The 26,602-nt window shown below is 50.3% G+C and overlaps 1 protein-coding gene across 1 annotated transcript in view; it reads left to right on the top strand.

Annotated features, from left to right (window-relative positions):
* Positions 1-26,602, top strand: part of FAT2 (FAT atypical cadherin 2) — an 84,334-nt gene that overhangs the window by 41,722 nt on the left and 16,010 nt on the right. The window contains exons 10-20 of the mRNA XM_008255280.5: positions 1,405-5,463; positions 6,675-6,871; positions 8,933-9,086; positions 11,816-12,049; positions 14,332-14,715; positions 14,936-15,150; positions 16,111-16,248; positions 16,836-16,979; positions 18,762-18,959; positions 21,714-22,524; positions 25,240-25,385. Coding sequence (XP_008253502.4) covers positions 1,405-5,463; positions 6,675-6,871; positions 8,933-9,086; positions 11,816-12,049; positions 14,332-14,715; positions 14,936-15,150; positions 16,111-16,248; positions 16,836-16,979; positions 18,762-18,959; positions 21,714-22,524; positions 25,240-25,385 — 6,680 coding nt within the window. The remainder of the gene's footprint in view (positions 1-1,404; positions 5,464-6,674; positions 6,872-8,932; positions 9,087-11,815; positions 12,050-14,331; positions 14,716-14,935; positions 15,151-16,110; positions 16,249-16,835; positions 16,980-18,761; positions 18,960-21,713; positions 22,525-25,239; positions 25,386-26,602) is intronic.

Raw genomic sequence — 26,602 nt, 5'->3', positions numbered from 1 at the left:
TTGGCAGTGTCTGGATACTGGAAAACATTAAAAAGGTGATATGAGAATGCCTCAAGTTAGGAAATACAGGGAAGGACATTTGCTCAGGGTCTGGGTATTGATCCAATCCCTCTCCACCCAGCTGCTGGCCATTCACTCTGGCAAGGTCTTTTTCACAATGAACCATAAGGGAAAGGAGAAAGGTGGTTTTGAAACTCCCTGTCAGTTTTGACAGCTTATTTCTGCACTTAGAGTTTCTATTTTCAAGTATATAACCAGTGCTATTAAAAGTTATCTATAGGGGCTGGTGCCATGGCTCACTTGGTTAATCCTCCACCTGAGGCACTGGCATATCATGTGGGCGCCGAGTTCTGGTCCTGGTTGCTCCTCTTCCAGTCTGGCTCTCTGCTGTGGCCCAGGAGGGCAGTGGAGGGTGGCCCAGGAGGGCAGTGGAGGATGGCCCAGGTGCTTGGACCCCTGCACCTGTGTGGGAGACCGGGGATGGGGAGGAGGCACCTGGCTCCCGGCTTTGGATCGGTGTAGTTCCGGCCATGGCGGCCGTTTAGGGGTGAGCCAGTGGAGAGAAGACCCTTCTCTCTCTCTCTCTCTCTCTCTCTCTCTCTCTCTCACTGTCTAACTCTGTCAAATAAAAAAAAATGCTCTATAATGTAACTGAAGCTTTTGCTACAGAAGGCACCACTGAAATCCAGGGTGCAGCAGCATGCCTTTCCTAAAAGGCCCAAGTCTCCTTTCTTCATTTCAAAGACCAACTGCAGCTCTGGTTTGTAGCATTAAGCTGTGTTCCAGAGAATTAGTGAGAGCTGAAGCTGCCGCTGAGGAAGTATCTACCATGTGCACGTGCTAGAAGTTGTATGAAGTATTTCTTTACACTATAACCTAGGTGTATTAATCAGCTTCTCATTACTTTAAAGTGCCTGAGAGGAGCTTCTTGACTTACAGTCTGGAGGTTTCCAGTTCAGGATCAGGTAGCCCACTTAGGGCGGCATCTGGCGGAGGTTGGCCATGGCGGAGCTAATGCAGAGGAGCAGACACGTGGTGAGCCAGGAAGCAGAGAGAAGCTAGGGCAAACTTGGCTTAAACCACCAGCCATCTGAAGAACTAAGGGAAAGTCCCTGTGACTTGAAGACTTTCTGCTGAGCCCACCTCCTAGCCACAATAAACAGACCAAGTCTCCACCCTAGTCCATCAACAATAAACAGAAGACTTGGAGGCTTAAGTGTCAGCATGGGTTTGGGGAGCCAAGCCCTGCTCAATCCCTAACACTATTATCATAGGAAATCCAGGTTGGCACAGAATGCAGATTGTGCCCTACCTAACTTGTGTGTAAGAGCCTCTTTACCAATCTAAAAAGCACAGTTGGTGCCATTAGGGGTGTGGTGACCTTCATCTTGTCTTTGGTTTCAGGGAACAGTGTGGATTTCTTCAGTATCGATGCCCTGTTAGGCATCATCACCGTAGTCCAAAAACTTGACCAGACAAATCGTGTCCGGCATACACTGACAGTGAAGGCAGAAGATCAAGGCTCCCCACAGCGGCATGACCTGGCGACGGTGATCATTCTCGTGTACCCATCAGACAGCAGTGCCCCCATCTTTTCCAAAGCAGAATACTTCATAGAGATCCCAGAATCAATCCCTGCTGGCTCTGCAATCCTCCTTGTCTCTGCTACAAGCTCCTCTGAAGTCACTTATGAGTTAAGAGAGGGAAACAAAGATGGTGTGTTCTCTATGAACTCATATTCTGGCCTCATTTCCACAAAGAAGAACTTGGACCATGAGAAAATCTCGTCCTACCAGCTGAAAATCCGAGGCAGCAACATGGCAGGTGCATTTACAGATGTCACGGTGCTTGTTTATGTAATTGATGAAAATGATAATGCCCCTGTGTTCTCAAAGTCAACTTTTGTGGGCCAAGTTAGTGAAGCAGCTCCATTATACAGCATGATCATGGATGAAGATAACAATCCCTTTGTGATTCATGCCTCTGACAATGACAAGGAAGGTAACTCCTTGTTGGTCTATAAAATTCTGGAGCCAGAGGCCTTGAAGTTTTTCAAAATTGATCCCAGCATGGGCACCCTGACCACTGTATCGGAGATGGATTACGAGAGCATGCCTTCTTTTCAATTCAGTGTCTATGTCCATGACCAAGGGAGCCCCATCTTATTTGCGCCCAAGCCTGCAAAGGTCATCATCAATGTCAGAGATGTGAATGACTCTCCTCCCAGGTTCTCAGAACAGATATATGAAGTAGCCGTGGTGGGGCCCATCCATCCAGGTATGGAGCTCCTGACAGTGCAGGCCAGGGATGAGGATTCAGAAGTCAGTTATAGCATCAAAACTGGCAATACTGATGGAGCTGTTGCTATCCATCCCATCACTGGTTGCATATCTGTGTTGAATCCTGCCTTCCTGGGGCTCTCTCGGAAGCTCACCATTAGGGCTTCTGACGGTCTATATCAAGACACTTGCCTGGTAAAAATTTCTTTGACCCAAATCATTGACACAAGCTTACGGTTTGACCAGGATGTTTACAAAGCAACAGTGAAGGAGAATTTGCAAGACAGAAAGGCACTGGTAATTCTTGGTGTCCAGGGTAATCATTTGAACGACACCCTTTCCTACTTCCTCTTGAATGGCACAGATATGTTTCGTATGGTCAAGTCAGCAGGTGTATTGCAGACAAAAGGAGTGGCATTTGACCGAGAACAGCAGGACACTCACGAAGTGGCAGTCGAGGTGAGGGACAACAGGAACCCTCAGCGGGTGGCTCAGGCTTTGGTCAGAATCTATGTTGAGGACATCAATGACAATCCCCCCAAGTTTAAGCATCTTCCTTATTACACAATCATCCAAGATGGCACGGAGCCAGGGGATGTCCTCTTTCAGGTCTCTGCCACTGATGAGGACTTGGGGGCAAATGGGATAGTCACATATGCATTTGCAGAAGATTACACATACTTCCGAATGGATCCCTATCTTGGGGACATATCACTCAGGAAACCTTTTGATTATCAAGCTTTAAATAAGTATCATCTCAAAGTTATTGCTCGGGATGGAGGGACTCCATCTCTCCAGACTCAGGAAGAGGTACTCGTTACTGTGAGAAATAAATCCAACCCACTCTTTCAGAGTCCTTACTACAAAGTCAGAGTACCTGAAAATATCACACTCTATACTCCAATTCTCCACACCCAGGCCCGGAGCCCAGAGGGACTCCGGCTCATCTACAACATTGTAGAGGAAGAGCCCCTGATGCTGTTCACCACTGACTTTAAAACTGGTGTCCTAACGGTGACAGGGCCTTTGGACTATGAGTCTAAGACCAAACATGTGTTCACAGTCAGAGCCACAGACACAGCTCTGGGGTCATTTTCTGAAGCCACAGTGGAAGTCGTGGTAGAGGACATCAATGATAACCCTCCCACTTTCTCCCAGTTAGTCTACACCACTTCAGTCTCAGAAGGCTTGCCTGCTCAGACCCCTGTGATCCAACTGTTGGCCTCTGACCAAGACTCAGGGCAGAACCAGGACGTCTCCTATCAGATCGTGGAGGATGGCTCAGATGTTTCCAAATTCTTCCAGATCAATGGGAGCACAGGGGAGATATCCACAGTTCAAGAGTTGGATTATGAAGCTCAACAACACTTTCACGTGAAGGTCAGAGCTATGGATAGAGGAGATCCCCCACTTACTGGTGAAACCCTCGTGGTTGTCAATGTGTCTGACATCAATGACAACCCCCCAGAGTTCAGACAACCTCAGTATGAAGCCAATGTCAGTGAGCTAGCAACCTGTGGACACCTGGTTCTTAAAGTCCAAGCTCTTGACCCTGATAGCAAGGATACCTCCCACCTGGAATACCTGATTCTTTCTGGCAATCAAGACCGGCATTTCACCATTAACAGCTCATCGGGAATAATTTCTATGTTCAACCTTTGCAAAAAGCAGCTGGACTCATCTTACAACTTGAGGGTAGGCGCTTCTGATGGGGTCTTCCGAGCAACTGTGCCTGTGTATATCAACACCACAAATGCCAACAAGTACAGCCCAGAGTTCCAGCAACATGTTTATGAGGCAGAATTAGCAGAGAATGCAAAGGTGGGAACAAAAGTGATTGAGTTGTTAGCTATAGACAAAGACAGTGGTCCCTATGGCACGGTGGATTATACGATCATCAACAAACTAGCAGGTGAGAAGTTCTCCATTAACCCCACTGGCCAGATTGCCACTCTGCAAAAACTGGATAGGGAAAATTCAACAGAAAGAGTCATCGCTATTAAGGTCATGGCTCGGGATGGAGGAGGAAGAGTGGCCTTCTGCACTGTGAAGATCATCCTCACAGATGAAAATGATAACCCCCCACAGTTCAAAGCATCTGGATACACTGTATCCATTCCATCCAATGTCAGTAAGGACTCCCCAGTCATCCAGGTGCTGGCTTATGATGCAGATGAAGGGCGGAATGCAGATGTCACCTATTCAGTGGACTCGATGGAGGACCTGGCGGAAGAGATCATTGAAGTCAACCCGACAACTGGTGTGGTCAAGGTGAAAGAGAGCCTGGTGGGACTGGAAAACCAGGCGTTTGACTTCAAAATCAAAGCCCAAGATGGGGGCCCTCCTCACTGGGACTCTCTGGTGCCGGTACGACTTCAGGTTGTTCCTAATGAAGTATCTTTGCCTAAATTTTCTGAACCTCTGTATTCTTTCTCTGCATCTGAAGACCTTCCCGAGGGGTCTGAAGTTGGGGTTGTTAAAGCAGTGGCAGCTCAAGATCCCATCATCTACAGTCTTGTGCAGGGCACCACACCAGAGAGCAACAAGGATGGAGTCTTCTCCTTGGACCAAGACACAGGGGTCCTAAAGGTGAGGAAGGCCTTGGACCATGAGTCCACCAAATGGTACCAGATTGATCTGATGGCACATTGCCCCCATGAGGATACGGACTTGGTGTCTTTGGTCTCTGTCAACATCCAAGTGAAAGATGTCAATGACAACAGACCTGTATTTGAGGCTGATCCATACAGAGCTTTCCTCACAGAGAATATGCCAGGGGGGACCACAGTCATCCAAGTGACGGCCAATGACCAGGACACGGGGAACGACGGCCAGGTGAGCTACAGGCTGTCATCAGATCCTGGGAGCAATATCCATGAGCTCTTTGCCATTGACAGTGAGACTGGCTGGATCACCACACTCCAGGAACTTGACTGTGAGACCCGCCAGAACTATCAGTTTTACGTGGTTGCCTATGACCATGGGCAGACCGTGCAGCTGTCGTCTCAGGCCCTGGTAGAGGTTTCCGTCACAGATGAGAATGACAATGCTCCCCAGTTTGCTTCAGAAGACTACAGAGGGTCTGTGGTTGAGAACAGTGAGCCTGGGGAACTTGTAGCCACGCTTGAGACCCTGGATGCTGACGTCTCTGAGCAGAACAGGCAGGTTACCTGCTACATCACAGGTAAGGACAGCGGTCATTGATTGTAGGCACTGGGATACACGGAAACTCGACTAGTAAAAGGTTCCCTGTGACAGAGATGTAAGGCCTGGCCTTGGCACTTATTAGCAATGTGGCCTTGGACAAGTCATTTAACTTCCAGTACCTCAGCTCCTACATCTGTAGACTTGATGTGCCTGGAAGACAGGAGCTGGTAAGAAGTAACTGGAAAAAGCTGTGAGAACCCCCCATAAGTTATTTTATGTGGGATGGATGGGACAGAAGGGTCTTACCCCAACTATTATCTCCTAGGGGATGCAGGAGGCACCAACAGTTGTGTGATCCATAACAATTCTGTTCGGTGACTGTCTTTATAGAGTAGTGTCCTGTCCAGGGCAAACTGTGGATGACAAAATCCTTCCTAGTTAATCTCAGGACTCTCACAGGATCATCACTCTCAGTGTTTGAGTGACAGCACCTCCTTAGATATGATTCCAGCCTAGTGCTCACAGTTACCACATGGGAAAACCAGGCTCCAGCTAGGGAGAGAAACCCAACCAAGCTCACATCCTGAGCTTCTTTGCAGGCTGTGACTAAATCCATGCCCTATAATCCTGCTTTCCTCAGTGAACATCTATGGAAAAACTGAAACTACACTACTCTCTAATGGATAAACCAGCCACCCAGTGGCCACACAGTTTCTTCCAGTGTCTGTTCCATCCCATCCCTGGTGCCATGCTATCCCAATCCCATTAACATGGCTCCTTCTGCTATCACAGTTGTCCAGTGGAGAATTAATTGAGTCTGAAGTTTCAATCCAGAATCAGAGACACCTGGAGATAAACAGGATGAGAGTTGTTTGATATAGAGTTACAGAAAAATAGTCCTATCTTGTAGTATCACAAAAGTCTTAAAACCTAAGAATAACAGAATAATAAATGTTAATATATCATTAGATACTAGTCTGGCTTAATTTTGGAACTCTGGAATCTTGGAAATGAGAAATTTCAGAATGAGAAATCCATCTTCCCACATGCTTACCTGTGATTGGTATCAAGTAAAGATGACTTACAAGTAAGCAATTCACTATAGACTTGGTGGGTCCCAAGTGAAGGAAGGGCATTTTTGCCTCTCCCAGCAATCCTTTAAAAAGTGTCAGGGAGGCGGCCACCTGTGACACAAAGCCTGGTTCATGCCTGTCGCTTGACTTCTGAAGACCCTGCCCTATCTTTTAGAGGGAGACCCCCTGGGTCAGTTTGGCATCAGCCAAGTTGGGAATGAATGGAGAATTTCCTCGAAGAAGATCCTGGACCGTGAGCACCTGGCCAAGTACTTGTTGAGAATCACAGCATCTGATGGCAAGTTCCAGGCTTCCGTCCCAGTGGAGATTTTCGTCCTTGACATCAATGACAACAGCCCACAGTGCTCACAGGTGCGAGCTGGGGAGTGGAGGTAAGCAAGGTAGAGTAAGGGGCAGGAAAAAGGAAGACTCAGGAGACCATCTCTGAGGGTGGCCATCATTGACCTTGCCTGGTCTCAGACCAGTGCCCTGGGACAAGAACAGTTGTAAGTAATTCCTGGGCACCTAAAAGGGATATACCAAACTCTTCAGGAATCACAGTCCACATATCTCCCCCTGTAGTCCCCAACAAAGATACACTTCGCTGCAGAATATATCTGGGGGCCTGCGCTGTGGCGTAGTGGGTAAGGCCACCGCCTGTGGTGCCGGATTTCATATGGGTGCCAGTTCGAGACCTAGCTGCTCCATTTCCAATCCAGCTCTCTGCCATGGCCTGAGAATGTGGTGGAAGATGACCCAAGTCCTTGGGCCCCTGCACCCACATGGGAGACCTGGAAGAAGCTCTTGGCTCCTGGCTTTGGGTCGGCTCAGCTCTGGTCATTGTGGCCATTTGGGGAGTGAACCAGTGGATGGAGTACCTCTATCTTTTCTCTCATTCTCTCTCTCCCTCTCTCTCTCTCTGTCTCTGCGTAACTCTGCCTTTCAAAAAATAAATAAATCTAAAAAAAAAAAGTATCTGGAAGTAACCTAACATATGCATTCTCCAAACACTGTCATGCCCAATGAGCAAGCGTCCTGCACTGCTCAGCTTGTTGGCAGGGCTCCTGATAATCACACACATCCACAGAGATGTCCCTGCTCCCATTCCCACTCCCATATGTGCGTGCCTCACATGTGCCTAGCTAGTGCAGGTGGATGCAGGTACCCTCCTTCAGACTACACCCATACAAACATGCACACAGGGCAATAACATTTGGTAAAGGATACTTTCCTAAGGACCTCATGTGATTTAGCCCTAAACTCACAGTGATAAATGTTGAGCACTGTGGGGAGCAACTGGGAGCAACTCGGACTAGACTAAGTTACTGGAATTAAGACTTATTCTATGCATCTGCTCTCCCACAATATGGCGCTGAGAAGGGAGAAACAGCTTCTACACAGCTGCCTCCAGTTCGACCAATAAACTGTAGGACCTACTCCTGATTGGAGGAGAGCAGCGTACTCGGCGTGTGGGTAGCAGAGTTGGGATTGGTGGAAGAGGACTATAAAGGAGGAGAGAGACAACATGCACCAGGAACATCTAAGGGGAACATCTATCTGAAGGAACACCTGTGCAGCCCCCGAGAGAGCCGGCCGGCGGTGTGCCGCTCCCCTGCGGAAGTGGGGAATGTGGCAGGGGGAACCACCCTTCCACGGAGGTGGAAGGGACGGCAGCCAACCCAGGAAGAACCAGCAGCAAACCCGGGGAGGGCTGAGCAGACAAAAGAACAGCGCAGGGTCCTGTGTCGTTCCTCCACGAAGACGGGGAGCGACAGAGCACGGGTGTGTATATACTTGTGGGCACTTATCAGGAGAGGAACTGTGCTCCCAGAGGGTATAATCCAACAATTGTTATCAGAATCTTGCTTTTAAACATATCTTTAAAAAATATATAATTAATTTTTGACCTTGGGGTGATGTGCATTAAAGTTTTCAGATAATCGATTAACATTTTAATTTTGTAACGTCTCAAATTTAAGTACAATCCAGCCTTGTTTATATGTATGTATATATATATATATACACACACACAAAGGATCTATATCCCTTTATACAAGGCAATATGTACCTATATACACATAAGCATATATCTACTACCTACCATATTCACCCATGGACCCACCCATGTGCAAATATGAATTTGTCATTCACCAGACATACTTACTGATGCATTCACATACATACATAATTCATATTTGTAAACATGCATACATATACATAGCTTGCAACACACATAAACACATATGTGCTTATCCTGTCCCTTCTTTACTCTTCTTTACTGTGTTCATACAGAAGCACAGTAGGAAAAAAGTCTGGGCTAGCAGTATGCACAGAAAACATCTTTTTAGGATCTATGATGATGCACTTTGTCCTCTCTGGATCTGTATGTAACTCCCACAATAAATCCCCCTCTCCTTGTCTCTCCCTCTCCAGCTTCTCTACACTGGCAGAGTCCGGGAAGATGCCTCCCCAGGGCACTTCATTCTGAAAGTTTCTGCCACAGACTTGGACACTGACACCAATGCTCAGATCACGTATTCTCTGCATGGTCCTGGGGCAAATGAATTCAAGCTGGATCCTCATACAGGTGAGTTTCTTGGACTGCAGGATCAGACCAAGACCTTATTTACTGAATACCAAGTGCCCAGTGCCACAGCAGGCTCCTTGAAGAAGCAGGAATACACTTATCCATCCATCTATCCATCCATCCCTCTATCATGGACCCATCCATCAGCACACATATTCTGAGCAAACATATACTGTCACCATGTGCCAAGCACTGCATAAGGTGCTGAGCACATAATCAATAAACAGATAAGATCAGGTCTTTTATAATCTAGAGGGAAAGGCAGTCATTGGCTCAGTGGTTTGAACTATCCTAAGAAGAAATGTAGGACGCTAAGGAAATATTTGACAGGTGAACTTCACTCAGGCTTGGGAGTGGGGTTAAGTAAAATTTGCTGAGAAAATGTCATTTTATGTGAGCAGTTGAGCCAAGGGGTAAGGAAGTCATAGGGAAGGGCATTCAAGGAAGAAGAGTTTATATCAGGATCTTGTTTTGGGAAAGTGTGCACCTCTGAGGACCAGAAACTGGGACTCAGAGAAGGGAGGGAAAGGGCAAAGATGAGGCCCTCAGGGAAGGGAGGGCCAAATCCCACCTTGAGAGACACGGAGGGAGTGGGCAGATGAGTGTCACGGCCAAGGACGGAATCTCCAGACACCTGTGCTGCAAACAGGGGAGGAGCCTCCTGGGACTGTGAGAGGTACAAGTGTGCTAAAACACATGGAAGCCTCGCCCAGGTGTGGCACCCAAGCACAGCTTGGTCATCGTGGCTGCCGCTGTCAGTGTAACCAGGGTCAAAGCAGAGTGGGAAGCAGAGAGCCCCATAGGCGAGGCCGTGAAGGCAGGAGAGGTGGGGCTGGGAGAGTCTGTGTCAAGGACAGCGTAAGGGTGTTTGCTTTGGAAGAGCAGTTCACCCAGGTGGGATTCCTGTCCTGCCACCAGAAGGGAGGGTTGGAGATGGGCAGCCCAGAGACCCAGGTCACAAGGTCCAGCTGCCAACACTTGGCTGGGAGCACAAAGGATGACCTGGAGATTCCTGAGTAGGGAGGAGAGTGCTGTCTGGGTAGATCCTCGCCCTGGCATGGGCGTGCTGGGTGACTTGGGCGGGTCACTTTATCTCTGCCGCTGTTTGCTCAGCTGCAGGATGATCACTGAAGACTTCAAAAGAAACACAACACCACATAAACAAAACCTGGAGGTTTTTTGAATATGGAATGAATTACATGATCATTGTACAAAATTCAAACAATGTATGTGTGTGTTGTATAAACTGGGAAGTCTGCATAATAAACCCCTCCCCCAAAGATAAGAGCTCCAAGTGCCTCCTATCAGACTTGTTTTCATGTATCCCCAATCCCTATATAATTACTTCATAAAAACAGAATATTATTTTTAACTTGCTTCTCTCTTTACTGAGCAATATTATTTTGGAGATATGACCAAAGCAGTACATGAAGCTCCATCTTAATCCATGTTTGGTTGCACAATACTTTAATGTATAGCTAAATTACAATACATGCAACTATGTGCCCTTTTAGGAAGACAAACAGGATGATTTAAATATGCTGCTACTATAAACAATGCTGCAGGTAATGTCCTTACAGACATATGTTTTTTTCTTTGGGGTCACTATTTTTTAAGATTTATTTATTTTATTTGAAAGGCAGAGTTACAGAGAGGCTAAGGCAGAGAGAGAGAGAGAGAGAGAGAGAGAAAGAGTCTTCCATCTACTAGTTCACTCCCCAGATGGTTGTGATGGCTGAGCTACACCAATCTGAAGCCAGGAGCCAGGAGCTTCTTCCAGGTCTCCCATGTGGGTGCAGGGGCCCAAGGACTTTGGCCATCTTCTGCTGCTTTCCCAGGCCACAGCAGAGAGTTGGGTCAGAAGGAGAGCAGCCAGGACTTGAACCGGCACCCATATGGGATGCCAGCACTGAAGGCAGAAGCTTTACCTGCTATGCCACAGTGCTGGCCCCTAGGGTCACTATTTTATAGGAGATACATATACACGTGTATATGTGTGTGTATTCCTAGAGGTGAAATTGTGGGCCAAGGGATAAACACTTCTCAAATGTCGTCAGAAATTTCCTAATGGGCCTTTTAAAATGTTGTATTTGTAGCTTGCTGACTATCCTAAATTGGTGACTATTATGCTGCCACAAAACACACCTAACACCAGAGTAAGGGAAAGAGTTTATTGGGGGAAACCTGACAGACTGGAGGGAAGGGGCGAAAAAGGAAATGAGGGAGAAGAAGAGTGTAAGAGAGAGAGACAGAGACAGAGGTCAGGAGACAGAAAGGGAGAGGGAGAGAGAGAGAGAGGGCACATGAGAGTGCGCCACGTGTTCAGGAACAGGTCCTTTTAAAACTTTGCGGGGGCGGGGGCAGGGAAGTAGGAGCAGCAAATCCCATTAGGATGGGGGTGGGGCTGACACCGGTGGTTAGGCCATGTGGCCCCCTGGCTTCAAGCAATGGGGGTGGGGGCTAGAGTCTAGGATGGTGTCAGGGTGTAGATCGCGCCATAAAGACTGTGCCATTTTACTAACAGTGATGGTGGTCGTGGAGCATGTTTGAAAGAACTAAGGAGGTGGGTGGGTGTGAGAGGGTACAGGCAGGACTTCTTTCCTAACTTCGTTGCATAGTACTGACTGCTTTTCACTGTGACGAAACTCTGTGTGGTTAAGGTCGTCTTCTGCAGGTGCTCCGGTAATGCACCCTAGAGAAAGCTCAGCTTCTGTCATTTTTCTGGCCAGGGGAGCTGACCACATTCACAGGCCTGGACCGTGAGAGGAAGGATATATACAGCCTTGTTGCCAAGGCGACAGATGGCGGTGGCCGATCATGCCAGGCAGACGTGACCCTCCACGTGGAAGATGTGAATGACAACGCCCCACGGTTCTTTCCCAGCCATTGCTCTGTGGCTGTCTTTGACAACACCACAGTTAAGACCCCTGTGGCTGTTGTATTTGCCCGGGATCCTGACCAAGGTGAGTCTGAGGAGGATTGGAGGCCACTGTTCCTGTTCTGCCACAAGCTCCCTGGGTGGCCTAGGGTGAGTGAGTGGCTCTGTCTCTGGGACTGGCAAGGAGTGCAGCTCCTGGTTGAGTCTGTGGACACTTGACAGTGGAAAATACCTGTTACAAGTTGCTGCTTAGGTGCTAGGTGACAAAAGGTGTTAGCAGTGTTTTGAGGCAGGTACAGGGCCATTTCAGCCTCATGTTTCTTCCCTGCCACTTACCCCCAGAGACCTTTCGATACTGTCATTGCTCCCTAAAGGCATTCTTAACACAAACGTTTCAGCAGAAATGCACCAATCTGAACTGTCCAAATCTGATTAATGTAGCACAAGAAAGGGACTTCCTCATTAGGCCTATTAAATTCCTTCATCAGTTTTGTCACAGTGAAGTTCAACCACTTTCAGTATTTCATATTTTAATTCTCACGACATTATCTTCATTGGGCTTGTATCCCTTCTAAAATTTGCAAGGGAAATTGGAGTAATCCAGGAATATTTATTGCATATTGTACCAGTTATAGCTTCCACCATCATGAAGTGAAATATATATAGTCCAGTTTCCCAGAGTAAAATATTATAATTCAGGCAGGATACAAAATGCCCTGAAGGCCCAAGTAACCAGATCAACACAGGCGAATAACAATGATGACAAAAGTGAGATCAAGACAGCCTTCGGTTGACACCAGCAGAGTGAATTTAAGACTTCCTAGAGAAAGTGAGCTTGAGCTTGGTGTTGAAGGAGGTGAGAGACTAGGGGACGTGGGGGGAAGCAGGTGTGGTAGCAGGATTCCAGGGAAGGCAAACAATGAGTGCAGAAGTATGGTAGCTGGACCTGGGGTGTGTGTGTGTGTGTGTGTGTGTGTGTGTGTGTGGCCTGACAGGTGCAGGCAGACAGACTCTGTTGAGTGTAGCGCTGGGTTTGACAGGACAGATGCAGAATACTTCAGAGCTGGAATTCCCCACAAGCTGCTTCCTCTACTCCTTAATGGCAGCAAGGCCCTGCGGGGGTGCAGTGGGACACTGCTTGCACACCTCCAGGCACGGGAAGCTCCCTGCTTCCTAGGGAGCCGCTTCCTCGTGGGTTTATCCAGTGCTACTGCTCTAGAGCTGACACCTGCCCATCCCCATCCTGCCCTCTGCAGTCATGCGGCCCTGCCAGCCTCCTGTCTGTGACAGTTTCTGGCACTAGGAACGGGTGACCACCTGCCCCAGCCCCAGGCCTCCCTCTCCAGGAGGAAGAGCCCTACTTTCTTCAGTCACATGGTCCCAGTTCCACCTTCCTTCTGGGAAACATCCTCTCACCTTGTACCAGTTTCTCATCAGCACTTCACAATCATTATTTCAACCCAAATATTCCAGCCCTGACCCCACCATCTCTGCTCCCTGGAAAAACAATGGTCTCTCCATAAAAATGCATACATGGGCAGTTGCACAGTATGTGCACTTCATAGATTATCCCTGCCACCTCCCCACCACAGGGACCTGTGTCCCCACGTGCGTGAGATGAGACACGCTTATGCTCGAAGCCTGTGTTCATCCAACTGGGGGAGGATCTCACGGATGACCCTTAAATGTGGATTTTTTTCATGCACTGTGGCCCCTCTGTGAGCCAGCTGCTTCATCTGGCACACAGCCCAAGAAAACAGAATCTGAGCCAAGTGGAGAGACACAGCCCATTTATGGCTTACTAACAGCTTTCCACGCTACCTTTTTATGGAGACATGATGACTCACTCAAAGGAGGCTGCGATAACCATGCTGAAGTATACTCCTCATCCAGCTTCCCCCAGCACACCTCACACAGTCCAGTCCACTAACCGGGCTGCAAACCTCACTGGGGCTTGAGCAGCTTTTATATGCACTTGTGTGTGTGTGTGTGTGTGTGTGTAGCACGTGTTTGTGTGCAGCTCTATGCCACATTATCCCACACACAGATCCGCAAAGCCAACACCCCAATCCAGACACACAACTCTTCTAGCACAACCAAGGACCTCCGTCTGGGGGTGGGGGTCGGTAATCTTGCACAATTTACATTTCCAAGCTGACAGGGGACCTTTATCCCCACATAACATGTTCAGATAGTTCTGAGAGGTTTGAAGACGGGACCACAGCCTGGCCCCAAGAATCTTTCCTTGCGCCTCTGACCCGCTAGTCTAGGTTCAGAGCCCATGCTTGGGCGATTCTCGCTCCGGCTGCACCCGCGTGGCTGCTGGCATCGTCCTCAGCAAGAATCGCAGCCTTGGTCTCCCCACAGGCTCCAATGCGCAGGTGGTTTACTCCCTGACGGACTCCGCCGAAGGCCACTTTTCCATCGACGCCACCACGGGTGTGATCCGCCTGGAGAAGCCTCTGCGGGTGAGGCCCCAGGCAGCGCTGGAGCTCACGGTCCGCGCCTCGGATCTGGGCACCCCCATACCGCTCTCCACGCTGGGCACCGTCACGGTCTCCGTGGTGGGCCTCGAGGACTACCTGCCCGTGTTCCTGAGCCCGGAGCACGGCGTGCGGGTGCCCGAGGACGCGCCGCCGGGCACGGAGGTGCTGCACTTGGCCCCACTCACCCGCCCGGGCGCTGAGAAGAGTGGCTACCGCGTGGTCAGCGGCAACGAGCAGGGCCGCTTCCGCCTGGACGCGCGCACCGGTGAGCAGCGCATGCGCCAGCCCCAATCCCGCGCACGTGCGTCTTGGGGAGCCTGGGATTCCTCACGCGCCGGGGTGGAGTTTGTGGAGAAATGGACTAGAAAGATGACGGGGGAGGGAGGGGTCAACAAAGAGGCACGTGTAGGAGGTAATGGCGAATCCGTGTCCCCGCCTTTGTGGCTCCAGCTGCCTCACTGTTCCGTTGCTTCTTGCTTCTTTAGGGATCCTGTATGTCAACCAGAGCCTGGATTTTGAGACAAGCCCCAAGTACTTCCTGTCCATCGAGTGCAGCCGGAAGGGCTCTGCCTCCCTCAGTGACATGACCACTATCCTGGTCAACGTCACAGATGTCAACGAGCACCGGCCCAGATTCCGGCAGGAGCTGTATGGCACGAGGGTGCTGGAGAGTGCCGTGGTGGGGGCCGTCGTCCTCACAGTAAGGTTCCGCGGCGTGGCTCGTGGGGCGTGGCCTCGGGCGTGGGTTCTTGTCTCGCCCTCCACCTTGTTATCCGCGAGCATGGCTTTGTATATCAGTTACACTGTGAACTTGGCTCTGAGTCACAGCTGCTCAGCCAGCTGTCTGTTGTGATAGAATGTCTCGGAGCTATTTGGTAAAATCCGTGCCGATAGAATGGGTGTGGGATAGGCGAGCTTGGATGAGAGAGCAAAGAGGTAGACCCCAGAGGCCCTCCAGGGGCTCCAAAGCCAGGGGCTGAGGGGACATCGGGTCATACCCTTTGCATTTGAGTATGCAGTCGCTCTCGCTCGCTGCTTGTGTGGGTGAAAGCAGCCTTGGCATGCCCACGGCCACTGTACCCCTGCCTCTGTGACCCCCCATCCTCCATGCCACGTCCCCTGACATGCACCCTGTATGCAGCTACACAGACACATGTGCCTTTCCCCCGCTACCTTCTGGGCTTTCCCACCGCCGCTGGGCTCACAGGGTCTGCCCTGCCTGGAGGCCGTCTCCACTCCCAGAAGCGCTCCTTACCCTTCAGAGCTTCACGAATCTTTCTCTCATCTCCCGCGGTGGAGTGTGTCACTGTTCTCTGTGCTCTCATGGGCCTCCTCACCCTGTGCCCTGGATTACAATGACCTGTACAGTTAGGCGTTCAACTTTCTGCAGGCAGATTCATCTAGGACCATTCCTGCCCCACCCCCACCCCCCAGTCAGGCCCTAGCAGCCCATCAGTCTGAGTGAGTGAGGAATGAATGAATGAACCGCATCTGTACTAGGATGTAAGTGAAGAGACTCCCTTGGCAGGAATGACTGTAGGCCAGGGACTGCCAGCCCAACAGCGTCTCTGGGTCAGGGCCATACTGTTTGCTTCCACCACCCAAGATTCTTGGCTGGTCCCTCTTGACCTTCACTCACAACTACCTTTCCCCACTGAAGGTGTCAGCAACTGATGAAGATGGACCCCTAAACAGTGCCATCACCTATAGTCTTGTGGGAGGGAACCAGCTCGGGCACTTCACCATCCATCCCAAGAAGGGGGAGCTACAGGTAGCCAAAGCTCTGGACTGGGAACAGGTGAGTCTTGTAGGAGGGGGCCCAGCCTGAGCTCATCAGAGCAGAGAGGTGGGCCTGCTGCGGGCCACTCCACCTGACACTTGCCGGGGGGGGGGGGTGTCTCCAACTTGTTCCCTCTGTGGGGTCTCTGTGGACCGTGGGGCCTCCATGGACCCTGAGGCCAGGGCCAGAAGAGGGACTAGGTGACCCTTCGGCTTCTCTGAGGCATTCCAGTCCCCTCCCACGATGGCCAGGGCTCATCAGGTCGTCACAGGAGCAGTTGCTGTTTAATGGTGCCTGCTCTGGCCAGGCAGGTTGCTAAGTGCTGTTTGATCCTCAAGATGCTGTTTGATCCTCAAAATAACCTGAGGCAGTGGGTGCTGATGTCATCCCCACAGGAGCTTCTTCACTCCCGGTCTCAGAGCTGGTGAGTGGTGGAGATGGAAATCCACCTCTCTCTGCCCCTGAGCCCTGACATGCTGGGCATGGGCAGCGGGGGTAGGCACAGGCAGGTGTCTCCATCTGGTTTTTCTGAAGACCTTAGCAGTGAGTCGAGGGGCAGAAATAAGGGGGCTCGTGGCTAACTCTCCACTGGGTATCTCTGACAGACCACTAGCTACTCCCTGAGGGTCCGAGCCACAGACAGCGGGCAGCCCCCACTGCATGAGGACATAGACGTCGCCATCCAAGTGGTTGATGTCAATGACAACCCGCCCAGATTCTTCCAGCTCAACTACAGCACCACTGTCCAGGTAAGTTCCGGCCTGCAAAGGCTCTTCTCAGCCTGTTCTGTGTTTGCCTCCCAGAGGAAGGAGGCTCTCCTCAGTGGTGTCAGTCCACCCAAATAAGGCCTGTGACCTTGCTGCTGATAGCCTAGAAGACAACCCACTGCTGGAGGGAATTGTGGATTATGGGATTAGAAATGATCAGGCTCTGTGTTAGGCACTTCCACGCCCGTTGTCTCGTGTGAGGCTCACAATAGGGAATAGTCCTAGGATCTACTTGTGTCACCCAGGATTGTTCAGCTTTGGCCTTTTTTATGCGCTATGGATATGAGTTAGGATGCTTTGGCTGGAAATAACAGGTCGGTTGACTAAAAGTTCATTAATTAATAAGGACTTATTTCACATACTAAGAGGTCTGATGGTGAAAAATTCGATTTTGGTATTGGTTATTTTAGTAGGAAAATAGTAGCATGGCATTAGCTTAATTTCTTTGAAATTCCCTCACCTTCTCCCTCCTGGTTACAAGATGGCTGCTGCAGCTGCAGCGTCATACTCCCTTGCCTAAGCATCTTCAAAGGGAAATTAAAAGGGACTCCTTTTGAAGGATGTTTTTATCCAAGAAGACTTCTCAGGAGCTCCACCTGGTAGATTTCTCTAATGGTAAGGGTTGGATTACAAACTCACCCTTAAACCAAGAACTGGCACAGGAAATAGATTTTAGTTTATTTTTTTTTCCTTTTTTAAAAAGATTTATTTATTTGAAAGTCAGAGTTACACAGAGAGAGGAGTGGCAGAGAGAGAGAGGTCTTCCATCTGCTGGTTCACTCCCTGGATGGCCTTAATGGCCGGAACTGCGCCAATCCGAAGCCAGGAGCCAGGAGCTTCTTCTGGGTCTCCCACGTGGATGCAGGGGCCCATGGACTTGGGCCATCTTGTACTGCTTTCCCAGGCCATAGGGAGAGCTGGCTCCGAACAGGAGCAGCCTGGACTATTACGAGCACCCATATGGGATGCTGGCACTTCAGGCCAGGGCGTTAACCCGCTGCACCACAGCGCCAGCCCCAGGAAATAGATTTTTGTAAGAGACTTAAACTTATCGTAGTCCATCTCCTCTCAGGAGGAGCTCATCTCTCTAAGGATATACCCTCTCCATGCATGAATGAAAACAGGGTTCTGTAGGAAAGAATGTCTGTTTCATTGGCAGCTATCAGGTTCTGCCCATGAGATTGCATTTGTAGGTGAGATTGCGAGGCTAGAAGGAGGGCTGACAAGCACTGTTAGAGCAAATTGGATTCCCCTGTGAGAGAATGAAGGCTGGAGTGGCACTCAGGGGCTGATTTTTCTCAGCTGAATTCCTAGTCATTTTTAAATTTGCTCGTCATACTACTTCTGTAATGGTCCTGGGCGCAGGCACAACTTATAGGTGTGCGCTGATGCTGAAAATGACAAAATTCTCCCCTGTATCCCAGGTCCTCACTAATTTTTATGCATGGCTCATCAGCTATCACCTTAAGCAAACCACCTCTCCGCAGGATAAAGCGCTGGGCATTTAGCCTCATATTTCTGCCAGCCCCAATGGTCTTTGTGTCTAAGACCCTGCTCTGACCATGGGGAGCTCATGGCCTAAGGTTGAAAAGTTGACACCTGGCTTAAAGGCCAGCAGGATGAATGAATGCTAGCTCTCAATTCAGGCACAGCCTGGGAGCAGTGAGAGGTTGAGGATTTATCCACGGTAGAGGATCGGGAAAGATGCCAGAGGAACACCAAGATTCACTGGACACTTGGGTGTCCTGTCGCTCTGTGTTGCAGGAGAACGCTCCCATTGGCAGCAAAGTCTTGGAACTGATCCTGAGTGACCCCGACTCCCCAGAGAATGGCCCCCCGTACTTGTTTCGAATCACCAAGGGGAACACCGGCTCTGCTTTCCAAGTGACCCCAGATGGCTGGCTGGTGACCACGGTGGGCCTGAGCAGGAGGGCCCAGGAGTGGTACCAGCTTCACATCGAGGTGAGAGCTGTGCTAGCCCCTGCAGGTGGCCTTGGAGACAGGAGCTATGCTGGAAAAAAGCACTCCCAGTGCTTCTACAGTTAGAAGAAATGTACAGAGCTTTTATGTCATGTCAGACACGGGCCGGGTGCTTCCTGTGATTGCTTGAAAGCCTCACAGCACTGTTTAAAGCAGGTATGGTGAGCAATGGAGGCACGCACAGGTTGAGTTGAACTATTAGTTGGGGAGGGGGGGCTGAGTTGCCTCAAACCCCAGCACTCCGACCTCAGAGCCCAAACTCTTCATCTCTGCACTGTTCCTGCACAGAACACCCTCACTCTCACTCGAACTTCTTGACTTGGGCCAGAACAGCTCTCTGAACCCCAGGTGATAACAAGACAAGGGGGTGGTTCCTGTGCCTGTGGGCTTGTGATTGTAATTATGCAAACAATAATTGGATGAAGAAAGAAGTAATGTCCTTAAAAACTATGGTGAGGAAGTGAAGTCGTGAGAGACTCGGAAGGCACAGGGGACCCACGTATTCACATACACTCACCCCGTGAGCTGACAGTGAGTGGAGAGCTAGGCAGTCAGCTGTGGGACACGGGGGCAGGAAGAACAAGAGGAGTGAGGCCCCGGGTGAGGAAGAGCTTGAAGTGACCGGAGAGGAGCTCGGGAGGTTAGAGCTTGTGAGCCGCGGTGGGACTGAAGCTGAGGGGTGGGCTGGGCTGATGGCGGAGGCCTCACAGCTTGTGTGACCGTTTATTTGGGGTCCGAGTTGTGACTCTGAGACAGAGGCCCTGTTTTGACCGGTTCAGGCTGCCGTAAGCAAATACCATAGACTGGTGGCTTACAGAACACACAGTTGTTTTGCGCAGTTAGGAAGCTGCAAGTCCACAGTCAGGGTGCCAAGGTGGTCAGGCTCTTGTGTGGGCCTCCTCCACATTATAGATTTCTGCCTTCCTGTGTGTGCCCCTGGCGGAGAGAGGGCTAATTAGAGTTAGCCATCTGCCCCTTCTTTCTGTTCTTTGTTTATTCGAAAGGCCAAGATACAGAGAGACAGAGAAGGTAAGCAGCCATCCATTAGTTCACTTCCCAAATGCTTGGCCTTGGCTGAGACTGGGCCAGGCTGAAGCTGGGCGCTGGGAACGTGTGGGTGGCAGGAACTCAGTTGCTTGGACCGTCAGTGCCTGCATCAGAGGGAGGTGAGCTAGAGCCAGGAATGAAACCGTGGTGCTCTCCTGGGGGACACAGGCACCGTAACGGCTGGGCCAAGCACCCACCGCTCTGGGCTCTTCTTGCACAAGCGCTAACTCATTTACCAGGGCTGCAGTCTCACAACCTAATTACCACCACCCCACCCCCCCGAGGCCCCACTTCCAGATGTCATGACATCAGGCATTAGATTTCAGCATATGAATTGGAGAGGACACAAATATGGACCCCATGACATTCACTAGTAATAGTTAATTAGCTACAACTGGCAAAAGTCATCCCAATTATAAGCCTTGCCAGTCTAAGGGCAATGAGCAGGGGTTGGAGGGTTTCAGACAGGGGAGGGGCCCTTCTCAGGGCTCAGGAGGCTCACTTGGAAGCTCTGTAGAGAGAGAGTAGGTGACGGACACACCAGTGATATGAGTCATACAAGCTGGAGACGTTGGTGCCCAGAGCTTGAGGTGATGGTGCAGGTGCAAGAAGTGGGCAGAGTTAGTGCATATTTTCCATGTAACTAGCCAGTCGCTGGTGATGGATGGGATGTGGAGAGAGAAAGAAGAGAGGAGAATTGGGGACAGCTCTCAGATTCCTGCCACCGGGGAAGACAGGGCGGCAGTGCCATTTATGAGACCGGGGAGGCCCAAGGTAGGAAGTAGGACATGTCTGTCTGCCAGCTGTCTATGGGACACCCAGGTGGCAGTGTCTAGTGAGGGGTTGGGAATAGGAAGCACAGAAGACAGGGCTAGGGTAGGTAGAGGATCTTCCAGACCGAGAGCAAGAACATGATTGCTTAGGGAGAGGTGAGCAAACAGCTTCCTGACCTCTGTGTTCTGGCACTGGGTGGGGTAGGCATTTACTGACTGTTGGCGTTGTCACCATCGCATGTTTGTCCTGCATATCCACTTCCATCCACTGGGAGGCATCAGAGACCAGCAATAAAAACAGGCATTCAGCGGCTGCTCAGGCGACCTTGAGCAAGTTTCTTTACTTTGAGCCTCTGTTACATCTTTTGTAAAATGAGAAACTTATTGGTGACCACCTCATAGGAAAGATAGCTATGATGGTGCATTTAAAGCACATACTATAATTGGTATTACTGTTGCAGTTCTTGTGAGCTTCACTTGATAATGAATAGAAGTGTAAATCTTCACTCCCTCTCCAGTTTCATGGTAGAGGAGAGTCTCAGAGACTCTCCTGAGGCTTGCAAGGAGCCGGGAGAGGAGACTTCGCAACACTGGAGGAGAGAGGCAGGGCTAGGACGGTCAAGAGAAAGGGAGCCGGAGTCTCTGTGCCTGGAGAGACTTAGGACGAGGCTCAGGGAGATGTCACATGGGGAGATCGAGTTGTTTCACTGTGTGATGGGGGTATAATATAAACATAATATGAATCTCTTCCTCTCTTCTCTCCAAAACCAGTATATTGCATCCCAGTGCTTTTAGAATTAAACTTTTGTTTTTCAAACGCAGCAACATGCATTTGGGGTGCTCCCCATGACACCGGCCCGGGAGGGCCAGACCGGCAAGAGCTGCTCTAGATGATGTCAGTGTGCTTTGCCTACAGGTGTCAGACAGTGGTGTCCCTCCCCTCTCATCTTCCACCCTGGTCAGCGTCCACGTCACAGAACAGAGCCACTACCCACCGTCCGCCCTGCCACTGGAGATCTTCATCACCGTCGGGGAGGAAGAGTTCCAGGGCGGCATGGTGGGCAAAATTCATGCCACCGACCGAGACCCTCAGGACACGCTGACATACAGCCTGGTGGAGGAGGAGACGCTGGGCAGCCGCTTCTCAGTGGGCGTGCCCGATGGCAAGATCATTGCTGTCCAGGGACTGCCCCGGGGCCGCTACTCTTTCAACGTCACAGTCAGCGACGGGACCTTCAGCACCACTACCGGGGTCCACGTGCATGTGTGGCACGTGGGGCGGGAGGCTCTGCGGCAGGCCATGTGGCTGGGCTTCCACCAGCTCACGCCGGAGGAGCTGGTGAGTGACCACTGGCGGAACCTGCAGAGGTTCCTCAGCAACAAGCTAGACATCAGGCGAGCCAACATCCACTTGGCCAGCCTGCAACCTGCAGAGGCCGCGGCTGGTGTGGATGTGCTCTTGGTCTTTGAGGGGCATTCCGGAACCTTGTACAAACTCCAGGAGCTGGCATCCATCATCACTCACTCAGCCAAGGAGATGGAGCACTCGGTGGGAATTCAGATGAGATCAGCCATGCCCGTGGTGCCCTGCCAGGGGCCAAGCTGCCAGGGGCCAGTCTGCCAAGAGACAGTGCGCCTGGACCCCAAGGTTGGACCCACATACAGCACGGCCAGGCTCAGCATCCTCACCCCACGGCACCACCTGGAGAGGAACTGCTCCTGCAACGGTGAGCAATGGCCTTCCCCCGTTAGCCTGCGCTGTTGGGCCAGCTGTGTAACTCTCAGCATGGAGATGCCATTGAGGTTCTGCAGAATGGTTCAAGGGAAACTTAAATGTGGCTAAAGGCAACAGATAGCCATTAAGATGGGCACTGGGCTCACTTTTATCTAGTTGTGGAGTAATTGCTGATTCCTGACCACTCTTTTGGAATTTTGAAAATAGCTTAAGAATGCAATAGGTAGTTTAACTTTGTGGCTGAGACCACAGGCTCTGGCATCAGAATATCTGGGTCCACATCCCAGCTCTATCATTCACTAGCGAGGTGACTTAAGAAAATTGCTTAATCTCTCTGTGCCTTTGGACTGGCTGTTATAGGGATTAAATGAGGTTAAAATCAAGTATTTACTTAGAACAGTGTGTGATATGTAGAAAGTGCGCCATAAATGTGCAACACTTATTACTACAGTCTGTTAGTTATCAGCTCTAGATCAGCTTAGATTTAAACCCTAGCCCCGTCACTTACTAGCTGTGTAACTGAATGGGTTAGTAAAAAGAAATCCCCTGAGGTTCAGTTTCTCTATCAAATTGCAAAAATAATAATATCTGCTTGCTGGAATTGGTTTGCAACATGAACTACTTGCAGATATCAAAGCGCATAAGCCATGGCCAGTGCATGGTCAGCCCAGGACCGATGGTGACTGTCACTCACGTGGGAGCAGTTGTCACTGGCAGGAGCCTGCTGTGTGCCAGGCTCTGTGCAGATGGTCCCTAAACTGAGCAGAATCATCAGCACCCTCTACAGTTGAAAGAGAGGAATGAAGAGTGTATTGGTTTGCCTGAAAGTGTGTGGCCTCCAGGAAAGCCTGGCTGTGCAAACAGCTGTGTGTGCCACCCTCAGACTGAACCCTTCACTGACAAGATCCACACAGCAGCCTTGGCATCAAGACCAATGCCCTGGGACAGCTCAGGAGCATCGAGGAAAGTGGTGTTGCCCTCCGCTCGCCATCAGCCCCTGCCCAGGTGTTCCACACTTGTGTCAGGGAAGTTCTCAGATTTGTGGACTTTGTCCAGGAGCCTCTGGATTTAGGCTGGTGGCCTGCTGTTAGCGGAGGAGGGGGCTCCCCTTCTGTTTGTCTCTTGCTCCAGAGCCTGTTACAGGGAGAGCTGTGGCGGCTGAAGGATCTCTCTCGACTGCCTGGCATCAGAGAGCGGAAGTTCTAAAGTTAAATGTGATGCAAAGCCGTCTGGGAGTGTTTTACAGCCTACCTGCTCCTGGTTGCACCTCCAGATTCTGTTCAGAAGTTCTTAATGGAGCGTGGGGAGCCCTGGGCTTGGCATTTAATTCTGAAGCAGGTGATCCAAGGGTCGCACTTTCAGGACTACTAGTTGGGCTCACTAAGCACCTTAAGGAGAGGGGTTTTTGTTTTGTTTTGTAACATATTAGTCAATTACAGGATGACACACAGGAAATCGATTCATGTATCCTCACTGGGCATACACCTCAGTGTGTTTTCACAGACCAGATACATCTCTGCAGCCACACCCAGAGCAAGGGTCAGAATACGACCAGCAAGTCCAGAGCCTCCCTTTGGATCCCTTCCAGGCCCTGCGCCCTTCGGGGGGAGTTTTAAAAACACAGACATGCTGGTACCGCCCAGAATTCCTGAATCAAACTCTCCAGTGGGAGAAGGTGGGGTTCTGTGTCTTAGACTACTCCAGCCGCTCCTGACAGGTCAGCCAGCTTGGGAACTCCTGATCCTGTTGGTCACGGCCACCACAAGGGACTTGCCACTGTCAGAGAACTTTAGACTTCTGCTGTCCTAGGGTTTAGCCTTTGTGCCTCAGGCTTCTGGGTTCTTCCTTCTCCTCCCTTTGGCCCTTGTTTCCTGTCTGTCCTCGGTGTCTGGGGCCTGTTTCGCTCGCCCTTTCCCCTGACAGCTGATGAGCTGGGGTTTTCAGAGTTTACCAGCTGAACTTGCTCCTCGGGCCAGAGGATGTTCAAACTCAGGAGAGCGGCGCTTCCACACGCATGCCCCAGAGGGAGTCCTGCAGAATGGTCTGTCTAGGGCTCTACATGAGAGTGAGCCTTGGTCAAATAAGCTTCAGAAACTCAGGTTCAGGCAAAGCCACAGCCTCCTGACTGTGCAGCTGTGTGTTGCTAGTTGCTGAGGGAGACAGGAGGGAGGGCACGGGGCTGTGTAGCAGTTTGGACCACACAATCTATCTGTACCCCTCCCCGCCTTTATCACAGAGTGGCTCTTGAGCTGTCAGAATACTGCATTTGGAAAGTGCTTACTCCAAAGATTACACTCCTACTGATGCAAGGAGATACCCTTCAATCTCACATATGTGCAAACTCCTCTCCAGTTGTACCACCTTCTTCCCCAAGTGATGTCAGAAATAACATAGGAACAGTTCAGGATAAAAATTTTGTTTTGCACACGTGATTGATTCTATTTCTGGCTTTAAGCTTACAGCTCTTGACCCAGGCTTGGGAACCTAAGGCAGAGGACCTTCCAGCCACAGACAGGTGTGAGGGTAATGGCTCCTGCCTAGCTGTGTGGTCCTACAAAAGTGATCACACTCCAATCCCAGCCTAGTTTCTTCATGCATAAAATGGGAACAGTGGCTGTGTTACCCTAGGACTGAACGCGACAGCGTTAGTCCCAGGCTGCATGGGGAACACTTTGAGGAGAGGTGACAGCTCTGGCTGTTTCCACAGGTACTGCTGTGAGTTTCCGCGGTCAGAGTTATGTGCGGTACAGACCCCCGGAGGCTCAGAACTGGCGCATCCATTTCTATTTGAAAACACTCCAGCCACAAGCCGTTCTCCTGTTCACTAATGAGACAGCACCGATTTCCCTGAAGGTGAGGCACTGCGGGCCTGGGAGACTGCGGGTGGGTGAAATGGGGGTGGCTGGGGAGCTTGTGGGGCAGGAGGCCCTTCGAGGAGCCGTTTTCCTGGCAAAGATATCCCTGCACGGTTTTCAGGGATGCTGAGTGTGAGTTGGGCTGGGATGCAGCACTGGGTGGCCATAGCCACCCAACCTGGACGTAGATGTCGAGGGACAGCAGAAGTGGGGCTACTTGCTCAGTAGGGTAGGTAAAAAAGGTGGATGAGGCCCCCTAGCCCTTTTCTGCGTCAAAGACCGGTGCTTCCTGGAGGATGGGGGACTGGTGACTGATTGGGGGGGGGGGCGGTGCTTAAGCTGACACACCTGTGTGAAGTCGCAGGGAAACCACACGGAAGATAGGTGAATTTCCATTCTAATGGCATTTCAGTGCTTTTGTTGATGATAAATACATAGAAACTCGCCGTGTACCTGCCTGGTTTGAATACTTTTATCATGCAAGCCAATCTCCCATTGACAAAGAGAAAACTGACTTTGGCAGCTAGATTTTAATACACTTAGCACATATCTGTTGTGAACCTACTATATGGCAGGCATTGTTGTAGGTGATTGGGTCTCAGCAGTGAATAAAATCTCTCTTATAACTTGTACTCTGTAGGTGTGAAACTGGCATTAGACAATAAATCATAAAATTACAGAATTTGTCCACATTTGCTGAGTTCTATGTGCTAAAAAGAAACAAGGTTAAGGGAGACCAGAGATGAGGGAAGTTTCTGTTTTAAAAGAGAGAAACAAGCCTTCATTAAAATGATCGATCAGTAATTTGAAGAAGGTGTGGAAGTTAGCTCCTGTGGACATTTTGGGGGAACAACCTTCTAGGTAGAGGGAGTAGCAATGCAAATGCTTTTTTTATTTTTTAAAATGTATTTGTTTATTTTAAAGGTAGAATGACAGAGAGAGAGAGAGAGACAGAGACCTTTCATCTGTTAATACATTCCTGAAGTGGATGCAGTGGCCAGGGCTTGACTAGGCTGAAACCAGAAGCCTCGAACTCCATCCAGGACTCCCAGATGGGTGGGAGGGGCCCAGGTACTTGGACCATCTTCCTCTGCTTTCCCAGGTCATTAGCAGGGAGCTGGAGTGGAAGCAGAGCAGCCAGGACTTGAACCAGCACCTCAATATGGGGCGCTGATTCAAGCAGCAGCTTAACCCCCTGTGCCACAGTGCATGGTG

Source organism: Oryctolagus cuniculus, chromosome 6 (genome assembly GCF_051225735.1).
Source record: "Oryctolagus cuniculus isolate XC-2025 breed Fujian yellow rabbit chromosome 6, ASM5122573v1, whole genome shotgun sequence".
Lineage (NCBI taxonomy): Eukaryota > Metazoa > Chordata > Mammalia > Lagomorpha > Leporidae > Oryctolagus > Oryctolagus cuniculus.
The sequence above is the reverse complement of the archived record's forward strand: the minus strand, read 5'-3'. Positions and strand labels throughout refer to the sequence as shown.